This window comes from Desmodus rotundus, chromosome 12 (genome assembly GCF_022682495.2).
Source record: "Desmodus rotundus isolate HL8 chromosome 12, HLdesRot8A.1, whole genome shotgun sequence".
Classification (NCBI taxonomy): Eukaryota; Metazoa; Chordata; class Mammalia; order Chiroptera; family Phyllostomidae; genus Desmodus; species Desmodus rotundus.
The window spans coordinates 85001622-85015009 of NC_071398.1; the positions used below are offsets into that span (position 1 = coordinate 85001622).

At 41.2% G+C, this 13388-nt stretch overlaps 1 protein-coding gene across 2 annotated transcripts in view; it reads right to left on the reverse strand.

Moving 5' to 3' along the window:
* Positions 1 to 2012: 2012 nt before the first annotated feature.
* INTS7 (integrator complex subunit 7) overlaps positions 2013 to 13388 on the reverse strand; it is a 72173-nt gene continuing 60797 nt past the window's right edge. For both annotated transcript variants that reach the window (XM_024552369.4, XM_045188447.2), the window contains 5 exons: positions 12890 to 12958; positions 10751 to 10883; positions 6977 to 7075; positions 5542 to 5727; positions 2013 to 2408 (listed from right to left, as the gene is read on the reverse strand). In XM_024552369.4, the coding sequence (XP_024408137.2) occupies positions 2121 to 2408; positions 5542 to 5727; positions 6977 to 7075; positions 10751 to 10883; positions 12890 to 12958 (775 nt within the window). In that variant the 3' untranslated portion in view covers positions 2013 to 2120. The remainder of the gene's footprint in view (positions 2409 to 5541; positions 5728 to 6976; positions 7076 to 10750; positions 10884 to 12889; positions 12959 to 13388) is intronic.

The window sequence follows — 13388 nt, forward strand, 5'->3', positions numbered from 1 at the left end:
TAATAGTTGATGCCAAAAAAATGCAGTAGATATTATACCAAACATAATGTAGGAGTCCCAACCCTAGATCTAACAGAAGTACTGAAATAAAGTAGCCTTTTTTTTTTTTTTTACAAAGTTATTTTCATACTCTGAGCTACTCGGATGTTTTTATTTTCACAATTCCTTTCCAGGTTTGTGCCAGGGGCCCTGTAGTATATCAAATCAAAGAGTCTATAACTAGAGCTATGAAAAACTTATCTTCCCAAGATTTGCTTCTTTTCTAGAGAATTCTGCCTTGAAGCAGTACCAGAAATCTGAAATCAACATTGTATGATTTCCTTTGGAAACGAGCCATTTAATGGGGGGAAAAAAGATATTTCTCCCCCATTTAAAAAGTATTTTTGGTCTTTAGCCTTTCAGGCATCTCGTAACAAAACTCTGGACTGCAGTCTAGCGATCCAGTCTAATTCAGTCATTTTACAGACAAAGAAACCACAGTCTGCAGAGACGAAGTGACTTGCCCCAGGTCACAGAGCTAATTCATCAGGGCCCAGAGTGGAGCCGTTCTTTCTGACTCAGCTCTACTGGTGAAGAGCGAGGGCCCTGCGCTCGTCCTCCACACTGCTGGCGATTCTTCCTAAAGCTTACCTACCCAGAAGCCGTCATGACCGTGCGTATTGTGCACTGGGGACAACGGGGCCACATCTACAAAGGTGTCATCTACGGCGGCCACTGGAGACTTACATGTTTTGTGACAAAGTTCTGGCTCTTAGCAGTGACATGTATTACGCTGCAACAACAACTCACAAAGCTAAATGATCTTAGGAGGGACCTGAGTCGAAAATCACTTCTCACCCCCACAAAGGCTGTGACAAGGAAATAAAACTAAAACCTCATTTTTTCCTTTAACCTCCATCCCTCACTAGAGAAAAAGGCAAACACGAGCAAAGAAATTGTGAGATTTATTTTAAAAAGAAACTTCCAAGGAATGTGCCTGCTTCATCCGAGGAGCGGCTTTGAAGCCTCCTAGTGCCCACGTCATCGGTGTCTCAGTGCTGTGGTCCCCGACACTTGGAGACCATGATCCCAAAGAGCTGAATGTCCCCAGTCAAGAAAGAACAGTGAGAGGATATCTAGAATACTGTGTTAAGACAAGAAAGTATATAATTTTATCATGGTTTTAGATTTTATCATTGTTTTCAACCAGTACTGAAATAGAAAAAAGGGGATTTCTGGCTAACCAAAGGTCCCTATTCCCTGAGCGTTCCAACTAGCTGAGACTGTGCTCTACAGAGGTGTTCCTTCCGGACAGTCAAGTCTAACATCCGTAACTTGCCAAGAAGAAACTAAACCAACCAAAGGTCTGCCCTCCTACCTTAAAACATCAAGAAATTAAATGCGAAAGATTTTTTTCACTCTTAGAAACAAATGTAAAAAGTTCACACAATCACACATATTATTAGAAAAAACAAATTATTAATGTCCGATCTTTCCATGTAATTGTAAGCTGTCTTTGGGTCAATTAAATACCAAAACAAAAAATTAAGTTTGCTTTAGCACAGAACAGATAGGTGAGTAGCTGAAATAACAGAGCAGGGTGTTTCAATTCTGCAGGGTGTTGTACTGCCTGCGCTCCTAACCCAGAAGAACGGATGTTTCAGGAGACACTTTCAAGTCCATTGATGGGAGGACTCAGTTTCTACCACTGCACTTACTAGTCAGACCCTCCCAAGGCTTAGCTCAGAATCAGAGGTCTGTGTCAGGTAGCAAGTGGTATGTTTTGGTAAGAAGCAGTCAACTTTACTAATTCAATGATCCCAACATATGACTTAAAAGAAAAGGAAAAGGCTCAGCAACGGTAAAAGAATAATATAAGAATGAAAATGTTAAATATGAGATAAAGAACCTGGTGAAAGGAAAAGGAAAAAAATACTTCTGGTTAGGAACCCAGTTTTTCTCAAATGAAATTTTTAAGAAAAAAAAACAACACACTGTTTCAGAATATTACATTATAGAAATGAGTGGGTGGGTAAATGTACTCCACATCATAACTTTCATATCTTAATCCATGAGAAAAAGCAACGTCTTTTTGCCCATTTAACCAATCCCTGTGAGTCTGTCGTGCACTCGTCCTATGGTTAAAACCGCGTGTAGGCGTTTCGTTGCTGCTGCTGCTGTAATGGTTGCTGGGCTTGCTGTTGCTGCAGGCGAATTTGCTGGGAATAGGGGTCTTCCAGGGATTTTACAAATATGGTGGTTCTGGGACCGGTCTTCCATACGATGCCATTGGCGTCTTTCACTGAAGATTCCACTGTGATGTTGTGTGTCCCAAGGATAGCAAAGTTCAACAGAAACTGAGTGCTAAAGTAATCGTTATGAGGTTCAACCCTCTGCTCCATCTCATTGGTCATATTGTCAATGGGTATCTGGAATAGAAGAGTTGTTAAATAACAACAGTAGCTAACATTCATTGAGCTAGGCCCTGCCTAAGTGCTTACTTAATCCATGCAAACAACTGAGAAGTAGGTACAATTACTATCCTTGCTTTATAGATAAGAAAATTGAGGCAGAGAAGTTAAGTAATTTCTCCAAGGTCAGTGGTGGAGCTGGCCGGCCTCTGAACCCAGGGAGGCTAACTCCAGGGCCTGTGCTCTTAGTTGTGGACCTGACTCCTCACTGTCCTTGCAGAAGGAGCTCCCAGAGCCTCTCTCAACCCCCTTCCTCCGCTGGCCTCTCCCCCCGGTGAAGGAGTTCAGGACACGCCACCCCCAAACATGCTGCTTTGGCATCCTGATTATTTTGAGCTAAAGGTACTTGAGAAACAACAGATGCAAGAAGGGCTCTCTGACCTGCCCCTTTTTACCTAAAACAGGCCATAAAATTTCCCACAAGAATGGTAGCCTCCCTATACCAGGAAGAGAAGAGCATCCTTATCAGAGACTGGGCACTGATGCTGTAATGGATCCAGACAAACACACCTGCTAAAATAACCCTTATCTTCCACTGGTCTGGCCCACTGTCCTGACAGATGTCCTAGTCACCTCCTTGTAATTTGATGCCCCTAGCCCAACTCCTTTGTCTTGTCATTTCATCACAAAACTTATCGTTTCTGTGTCTAAAGGCACATAAGCTTTCTGATCTGGTAACTTCTTTGGGTCTTTATTCTCTCGTGAAGATTCCCATCTACATGTAAAATTCTAATAACATTTGTATGCTTTTTCCCTATTAATCTGCCTTAATGTCAGTTTAATCTTAGGCCCAGCTGGAGCCCTTCAGAGGGTAGAAGAGAAATTTTTCCTCCTTTACACCTGTTTACTTGATTCCAACTCTAATTCCCATCTCTCTGTAGTCTGTGAAAAGACATTCTGAAAAAACAGGAAGCAACCACCTGTTTCAGGGAGCTTAAAATATAAGAGGCTGAAAAGAATGTAACACTTGGTATATATAAATTAGGTTTTTCTCCCCCTAGCTAGTCTGCTTTTGTATTTCTTAAGTAATACAATGATTCTTCCCTCCTTTAGTGTGAACTTTAGAACTGCATTAACTTCAGAACTTGCACACTGCTCACCTATTCAGTGTCTTGGTCAGGCTGGCAGTACAAGATACTGTAAAACCCAGACTTACGGGCTCGTTCACTCATTCAGCTAGACAGACGCTCATGCTGTTGTCCTTGAAAGACAAGGTGTGACCCTACCTCTCAAGGAGACACTTTTTCTGAGAATGCATCTAAAGGTAAGCTTAATGAGTATTTGACCTCACTGCTGTACGTCCGTGCTTCTGTTATACAATTATGTAAATGCTGCCCTCAAGCTTTGTCTCAATAAGCAGTTATCACATCAGTTTTCCACAGTCATTACCTGTAACATTCATGAAACAAAGTCACCAACCAATTCAAGATCTTGGAGTTATTTATAGGTCTTTTCTGTTTTTGTTTGCACATTCAACATTTGTAGGGCTTTTTATTTTCCTCAGGAATATGCCAATCAAATAAGAACTTCCTTAAGAGGACCAGAAAAAGGACCCTGTGACTCCAAATGGACGCTGCATTTTAGGTTGCAAACTCACTGCAAGAAACGTTACAAAGCAACCACTGACAACGTGGCTTGTTACATCCGCTTCCTGACTTTAGTCAGGGCCTCTCAAGAGGGAAGTCGGCAAGCAGAAGACCAGCACTTCTCAGTGCGAATGTGCTTCTTCTTCATAGTAGAAATCATTACACACAAGGAACAGGGAGAGAACCATGGTTACTGTTCTTTCAAACTCAAAGTGAGGGGAGACCTGCAGACAGTTAACCATGTAAATTCTCGCTGCGATTTTTTGAGACAAGAGAGATCACCCAAACATAGCTGTTGCACTGTAAATACAGCAAATGAGTTTTTTCGTCACCAAGTTTCTAGTGAGTGGCTACATAAGGCACCATGCTTGGGGTCATGAAAATCCAAGAGAAGAAGAGAATGAAGACTGGGCCTCCTCAGACGGAGTGAAGTGCCAGAGTGAGTCACCAAAGTAAAGGAAGTGACGATGGCCTAAAGCAGACCTCCCCTTGGCCTTTTCAGCCTAAAGCCACGAGAGAATAAAATGCTCTCCTTATCTTTACTGACACCCGTTTCCTTGCCATGAACCTCAGTTCAGGCATACCCCAATAAGCCTGGACACGAGCACATGCGGCCCCTGAACACTGCTCGTACAACTGCGTGCGTGCTACCCCACTCCGCGCACTGTGAGTAAACCGCCGCAGAGCAGACGGAGATGTCTACAGGGGGACACATTCTGCGTCCGGAAGACTGTACTTCATGGGCACACACTCAGAGCCTCGGCTTTGGCCGACAAAGCAAGCATGACTTCGGTGAACACCTCTGGTGATTCTCAAAGCAGTGAACCCCTAGGGTTACAGCCATGCGGAGAGATTTTACCTTAGCTGATCACTGTAGGTCAACACTGTGCCTTTTTTTTCTTTTTTTGAAAATGCTAAAATTTACTTAAAATAGAGAAAAATATATACATGTGTTCTTTTGGGGGCAGAGAGACTAGGCAGATACTTACTCCCCGCTGGTGATGTTTCCCTCAGTGTGAAGGACCTTTCACTGGATGCACAGCGCTGGTCTCCAGCGGGGGGACGAATCCCACCGACTGTTAAGTTTTGGGGTGGGAACTGGGTGTGGGGAGCTAAGCCTCCTCTCTGTTCCTTCTTTGGGCTTCCAGTGCTCCTCCCTGCCCCCAGTATCACGGGAGCAGGCTTTGTGTGCACTGGCTGGGGCTGAGTGGGAAAATGCAATTGAGGGACAAGGCCAGAAGTCCTCACCGTCAGGCACCTGAACTCTAATAGTGATAAAACTCATCGTTTGCTCTCTGTCTGCCTGGGCGTTTGGTCTAACAAATGGTCCAGGAAGGGAAGACAAGTGTCATTATCAACCTCTCAAACCCCAACATGTGCTTTCAATTCCTGTCCACCTGATCCCTGGGGACGTAGAACAGCAATCCGCCTAACCATGAGAAACACTAGAAAACTTCCATCAACGACTTGATTAAATCGCATCATAATTCTACCCCTTTAATTACCTTGTAGTCTTGTCCAGATTTACTTTGTAGCGTGGAGGAAACATTCAGACAGACAGACTGAATTCTGCGGAAGAGCCCTGGTTTCGATCCATGCTGAACCACTCCCTCCACCTTCAGCGCCAGCTGCTGGTTGTTCTGGACAGCAATGGGCTCTGCAGGGTTCCGGGGGGACGGCGACAGAGCGAGCTGGAACGACAACATCGAAATGAACCCTAACCACCAAGAATGAGCTTCCTTTCAACATACGTCTGTGCTAGGCGCTGCTATGCGTCAAAACGTCACACACACACACACAGCCTGACTGTGCTGGGGCAACCAGGCAGACGTGCCTTTAGAGTCAGGGGCTCCTTGTTACCAGCGCCTCCTTTTAAATACCCATTGTCTTATTTTTTTAAGTCCCAGCCCCAGTTCTTTTTGAGTGTAACAGAAGATTAGACAATAGCAAAGGCACTCTCTCCCAATTTCTGTGGAAAGCTATTTCTTGGACAGTGAACCAATTCTACTGGGGAAATAAACTATGTAAATTTTCATGTCCTGCAGCGGTCTCTTTAGTCTTAGGTAATTTTAAATTGACTAAATTCAAATGCAAATGAACTTAAAATTCTAGGATTACATATATAACCAGGTCTCCATAAGATAAAAGTCAATTTCCACAAATGAACCAAATGACATTTTAAACCTGTTTAATTAGAGAGGTTTTTCTTTAAAAAAAGACCGCACGTTAAAAATCCACTTCAACTACAGAAAGCTCAAATCTTGCTACATAAAAAGATGGAAAAAGCTGGGTCTTTTTGATAATGCTGTTGAACCGCTGAATTAATCAACTCTGGGGACCTGCTACCTTAGGACTTCTTACTTAGATAATCAATTTTCCTCATTATTCAGGTCATTTGAAACGGCCTCCGTTGTTACATGCAATGAGAAGCACCTGGATGGATGCCATCATGTACTGAAGACATTTACTGACAGGGACAATCCAGGAAGTCTCTCAGAAGTGACAACTGCCCCCCTTCCCAACAATTCAATTCCTTGAATCAAAAATAGCTTTCAAATTTTGGGTAGCTTAAAATAAATATTTAAAAACACTAATTCTATTCATTGGCCAGCTCCTCAAAACTTGTTCTTCAAAGACAACAGTGCTTTGGAGGTAGGACTGGCGATGTTTTTACTGGACTTGTTTCATTTGATGTACATACTCTTGGAGTAGGCAGCCAAGGCACAGAGCTCCAGGGACCCAAACGGTGGCCTCACTGCATTTGGTGCTGGCAGGTATTCCATTCCCTTCATCAAACCAACTGGTAAAGGGAGGAAAGGCTTACAACTAAAGAGGGTAAGTTTTATCAAAAGCAAAGGTCAGATCCGGAAGTAGAGCTACATCCTGTTAAGGTAACTGGGTTTTTGATCTGTGTTAACCTTAGCATTCTTCCTTTATTACCTTGATGCTGGTAGACTGTAGTTTCTGGAAAAAATATCTCTGAAATGAAAGAGGAACTTTCAGCAAAGCGATGATGGCATTGCAGAGGCATGCTGTATGCTGGGGGGAAAAAGAAACTGAATCAAATAAAAATAAATTTCCAAACTTCATCAATAAATGGTACATTCAGGAAGAAGTTTCTACAAAAGCTCATATAGACTACTGCAAAATCAATAATACCACCACCAATCAGGACATAGTCATAAGACCCAGGAATTGTGAACCACTGCCAAGTCATTCACGTTATGGAATACAATTACAGATTTTTACTTTATTTTGAAGTAGCACATTCAACAACAAGTAAATGACAAAGGGAGAAAATCCACATTGCTCCTATCACGACCCTAAAACAGACAGTAACTACCAGTTTGATAAAGTATGGCAGAGCATGGGAAAGAGCGTGCGGTAAAGAAACCGGAGCAGCATATTGACGTCCGAGAGCGGACACCAAATCCTGTGAGGGACTTTGGCTTTGAGTTGCCTTGTTTTGTCAACCATTTCCACAGGGCGGCTCATGGACCCTGTGGCCAAGAGGTCCCAGAGTGGGCAATGGTGAAATCTCACTAGAATTCAGACTAAGGACGACTACATAGTCCAACTCTACAGAATTCTGGACCTTTAACAAAATACCTTATTTCTAGTATCTATTTCACAAACTTAACTGAGTTTTGAAAATCTCAGCATTTACTGCAGAGTAATAGTAACACTAGAGTAAAACCTTAAGAGTCTTAAAAAGGATCATAGAACCAGAATTTAAGGGTTCAAAGATTACTTATTTAATTTGAAACCACTCTATTGATATACAATGACATACAAAAGCTGTATATATTTAATTTATACAACTTGTGGGTATGGAGGTAATCATACACTGATGAAAGCATCAAAGCTATTTTATTTTATATTTATGTCTGTGGAGGTTAATTATATACTTATGAAAACATCAAAGCTACTTTATTTTATATATATGTGTGTGTGTGTGTGTGTGTATGTACATATATATATACTTTATCTTCACCTGAGGACATTTTTTCACAGATTTTAAAGATAGGGGAAGGGAGAGAAAGAAATATGGAGATGAGGGAGAAGCATCAACTGGTTGCCTCCTGTATGTGCCCGGACCAGGGATTGAACCGGTGACCTAGGTATGTGCCCTGACTGGGAATTGAACACACAACCTTTCAGTAACAGGACGATGCTCTAACCAACTGGCCAGGGCCATCAAAGCTGTTTTAAAAATCACCCTCTATTTTGATGATGGTACGGGTTACCTAGGTAGGTAACAGAACATGCTGGAACTAGAACCCAGGTTGCCTGATGCTCACTTAGTTCAGTGATTTTTGTTTCACTTCACCAATGATGCGCCAACAGCAGCGGAAAAACTACAGCCCATCACAACACTTAAACTTTAGGGCACCCGACGCATCCCTGCTTGGTTTACCATCCCTCCTCAGCCTGCGCCCCTCTCAGTGCTCCCCTCCCTGCTGATAACCCTCCATGTGATCTCCATTTCTGTGGTTCTGTTCCTGTTCTAGTTGTTTGCTTAGTTTGCTTTTGTTTTAGGTTCAGTTGTTGATAGTTGTGAGTTTGTTGTCATTTTACTGTTCATATTTTTGATCATCTTTTTCTTAGATAAGTCCCTTTCACATTTCATATAATAAGGGCTTGGTGATGATGAACTTCTTTAACTTGACCTTATCTGGGAAGCACTTTATCTGCCCTTCCATTCTAAATGAAAGCTTTGCTGGGTAGAGTAATCTTGGATGTAGATCCTTGCCTTTCAGAAAGACTTTGAATACTTTTTCCCGGCCCATTCTTGCTTCTTGCTTATAAGATCTGTTTTGAGAAATCAGCTGATAGTCTTCTAGGCACTCCTTTGTAGGTAAGTGTCCTTTTCTCTTGCTGCTTTCGAGATTCTCTCCTTATTTTTAATCTTGAGAAATGTAATCATGATGTGCCTTGGTATGTGCTTCCTTGGGTCCAACTTCTTTGGGACTCTGCGGTTCCTGGACTTCCTGGAAGTCTATTTTCTTTGCCAGATTAGGGAAGTTTTCCTTCATTATGTTTTCAAATAAGTTTTCAATTTCTTGCACTTCCTCTTCTTCTTCTGGCACCCCTATGATTCGGATGTTGGAACATTTAAAGTTTTCCCAGAGGTTCCTAAACCTCTCCTCATTTTTTTTGAATTCTTGTTTCTTCATTCTATTCTGGTTGAATGTTTATTTCTTAAACTCAAGTTATTGTTTGGCATCTACTTAATTTTTTAGGGTGCAGCTTAGAGGGAATATGAAAATAATTTAGTCAATCAATGTCTCACAGAGATATGCATGTTTACATCAAAGATAATCTTTACAATCTCCTTAGCAACCAATCTGAGTGTCAGACCTGTGTTAATCAATTCAGCGAGTATGTACTGATGACCTTACACAGGAAGCTCTAGGTCGAGGAAAGTATCTGTCCTTAAAATCTAGTCTAACTCTTTAACAACACATCCTGCCAATTTCTTCTAAAATACCTGATAAACGGCCAGAGTCCAGAACGAGAACAGCAGGAACCAGGAGAGAGCTATGGGGGACATCAGCATCTGATGTGTGAGCAGGGCAAGAGAAACTCCCCAAGTAGTAAAGTTCAGAGACAGTGTTAAGAATGGAATGTTCATGCCTTCTCCAAATTCATATGGTGAAGCCCTTACTTCCAATATGCGGGTATTTGGGGATGGAGCCTCTAGAAGGTGACTAGGTTTTGAGGAGGTCGTGAGGATGGGACCCCCATGATGGAATTAGTAGCCTTATAAAAAGAGAGAGACCAGCGCTCTACACAACACGTGAGGACATAGTGAGGCAGCACACAAGCCAGCAAAAAGGCACTCACCAGGAACTGAATTGGCTGGCACCGATTAGCTTGCTAAAAAAGTGATCCTGGACTTCCGAGCTTCCAAAATTGAGACAAAGAAATGTCTACTGCTTAAGCCACCAAACCTACAGTATTCTGTTCCAGGAGCCTGAGCTAAGACACTGGAGACTGGCCAGAAACGGGGGAGCAAATCTGGGTGAGGGTATGTCCATCAGTCCTGTAATTGGAAGTCAGGCAACGAGACTGAAGAAAGAGCGAGTGCTCTACAGTGCCAGCAGCAGCATTCAGTAGGCAAAAAGCGGGCAAGTATACTAAACGGTGTCATTGGCATCACCTTGCAGAACTGATTTACTGCCAGTCAGATAACAAGCCCAGTTCTTTCGGTATCAAATGGCCCGTGGTTCCTCTCAAGCCTGGTGGCATGACAGAATCACCTGGGAGCTGAGCTGTTGAAAACACGAGTGTCTGGGCCTCAACTACACAGATTCAGGGTTCACGGGTCTGAGGTGGGGCCTGCATACTGATGTACTTTTTAAAAAGCTTCTAAAGTGATTTTAATGTATAGCCAGGGTGGAGAACAATTACAACTTCAGTTAACTTGTTAAAAAAAGAAAAGAAGTTTTATCTGCACTCTGGTAGAAGAGATCTGACATCTTAATGCGACTATGTAGCAACTACAGATGTGCTAAGTGCTTTCATGGATCATCATCTCATTTCATCCGCATAACTGTGCTGTGAGGTGCATACTATATTAACCTGTCACGAAACGGCACAGAGGAAACAGGCAAAGACAGGTTGATTGGTTGAAGTCCCACAGTAAGTGCCAGAGATGAGTAAAAGCCCACTTGCACATAATAATAACTCAAGAAAACAAATGCAACTTGCCATGTAAGAAACAGGGGTATATTTCCTATTGAGTGATTCCACCTCCTCCAAGACATGATTATACACCGACATCATTCTTCTCTCATATTCACTGTCAGCATGGGCTGCTCCAGTAGACCCATATTCCTGGAAACTGAAGTTAAAATCAGTATCAATTAATCAACCACAGCAGTAACTATGTTATGTCTAAATGCATCAGGCACTTTCCACACATTCTCATTTAATTTTTAAAATAATGGAGTATGCACTGTTAATTCCATTTTACAGAGGAGGAAACTGAGGCTTGGAGAGGCTAAGTAATTTGCCTTCAGTCTCATATAACTAGTAAGTGACAAGCTGCAATTTAAAGTCAGATTTGACTTCAAATTCCATATGTGTCTTTACCACTTTGGTTGTTAGGCAGTATAAAAGTATTAAAACTCGACCCTGGAGTCATACACTTATTTTTTAGACAGTAGAAATAAAGGTTAAATGAAAAGGAATCATGACAGATTGAAAAAGAAGCTAAATAGAAAAATGTAATGAACAAGCATCTCAAAATATTTTTTCCTGATAATCCTGAAAGTTAGTATAAGGCAGATAACAACATTCATAACTATAAACATCTTTTGCCCATCCTATCCCACATTTACTGATACACCAGTTCAGGTACTATGTTGGCTGTTAGAGATACAAAGTTGAATAAAACAAGATGTCTTCTCCCCAAAAACACCTTCTAAGCTATGAAAAGAGATACACAGATTTCTGTAAAAACCGTATTTTGTTTCAGTGAAATATCGATGTCATACATCACTCTCTTGAGGTTCTTTTTAGCAGTAGGTCCTTCTTTACTCAGAAGGCACAAAATATATACTATCAAGAATAGAAGTTTTAGAAGGAATCTACTCCTTGTAGTTAAACACTATTGCAAATAAAACTCAAAGACCTCTCCCTCAAAGTACAAGCTTTTCCCCCCATTTTTAATTTCTATGAAGGGCAAAGGTTAGGGGAATGGATTTGCAGGATAAAAGGGGGTAGAAAAGAGTGAAGAAAAGTGGTAGGAAGGGAAGAGGGTGAGATAACAACATTGCAGGCTGGCTAGATAACTCCCTTCACCCCAACCCTGCTGACAATGTGCCTAGCTCTCTGATAAAAAGTTAATCAAGAAAAACACTAATTTCTATTATGTCAACCAACAGTACAATGACACTTGATTTCTAAGTAGTTAAATGAGCGTTGTACAATGAGAAATGGTGTGACCTGAAGTATCAATTAATTGGCAAAGACTGAAAAATATGGAGGTTTAAGAACATCTTCAAATTTAAAAAGGAGGAGCTTGTTTAAAAACAAAACACAGCCAAGTCAAACACTGCACACTAAGGAAAATAAACAGACGAGAGAAGGATAAATAGACAAATAAGTAAAAATTAGCATGTCATGACAATATGAAAATGAGTAAGTGGGGGAAACACAACTGCCAAGGGGGCTAGTCCAAGAGTACGTAGTACTTTACAACAGAAGGCAAGCACCTTGGTATCGCCCTGGAAAGAAATAGTCAATGCTTTAAGGCAGAGAAATTTAAAACATATTGTTGATTATATTCTTTGAGAAAGCTGATCCTGGAACCCTAGGCCTTACTAGATTTGAAATTAGTTGAAAATGAATACTCCAAGACAGCATATTGTAATGGGAAAAACCAATATGTTATTCTTTTATAAAAATATTTGAATAGTTAGCTAGTTAATGGGGGAGGGGAGAAGAATTTTAATGAAACAAAAATAGGAATACCTTTTTGTTTGGGAAACCCCCCGCCAAAATTTCAAGTTCATGTTTAATTGCATTATTAACTCAATTTTTCATACCAAAGTTTAGTTATAATATGTGAGAAGAAAATGTTCAAATTCAATGAATTTCTTCCCAGTTACTTTTCCAAGTCAGTGTTGAGAAACTAGGAGTTGGAAGTAAGTAAACGATACAGTCAGAAACTCCAGGCTCTGTTACTAACTACGGGACCTTAGACAAATGCTGGAGAAGTTCTTCCTCCGGGGTTTTCTTTTTTTTTCTTTCCCTGTAATACCCTCTTCCAAAACACTGCTGTGATGATTAGGTAAGAAAACATATCTGAAAGTGCTCTTTAATGTAAACTATTAGTAGAAATACCTTGTGGATTCTGGATCCAAAATCAGAGCTTCTATTGCATGAGATATCAGTAAACAGCTCTGCTGCTGTCTGGATTAATGTTAAGGTTATCCCTGAAAATAAAGAAATCCACTACAGACATTATATTCTCTGCATATTAAAGAAGTCAAAGGTGAGGATCTTTTTAGTGAAGCATATGTGATCAGTTAGAACACTTTGGGGCTCTATTTTTTCCTTTTTAAGAGCTACATGGTGTCTGAAATAGTGATTCTGAAATTCTGTATCAGGAAGGGTACTTTAGAGGCTGCCTAATTGGAGAAGAGGAAACCAAGCAACAGGCTCTATGATTCACAGAAACTGTTTTGTTTGTTTTTTTAAAGATTTTATTTATTTACTTTTAGAGGGGAAAGGAGGGAGAAAGAAACGGAGAGAAACATTGCCTCTCTTATGCTCCTCACTGGGGACCTGGCCCGCAACCCAGGCACTCAATTCACTGAGCCACACCAGCCAGGGCCACAGA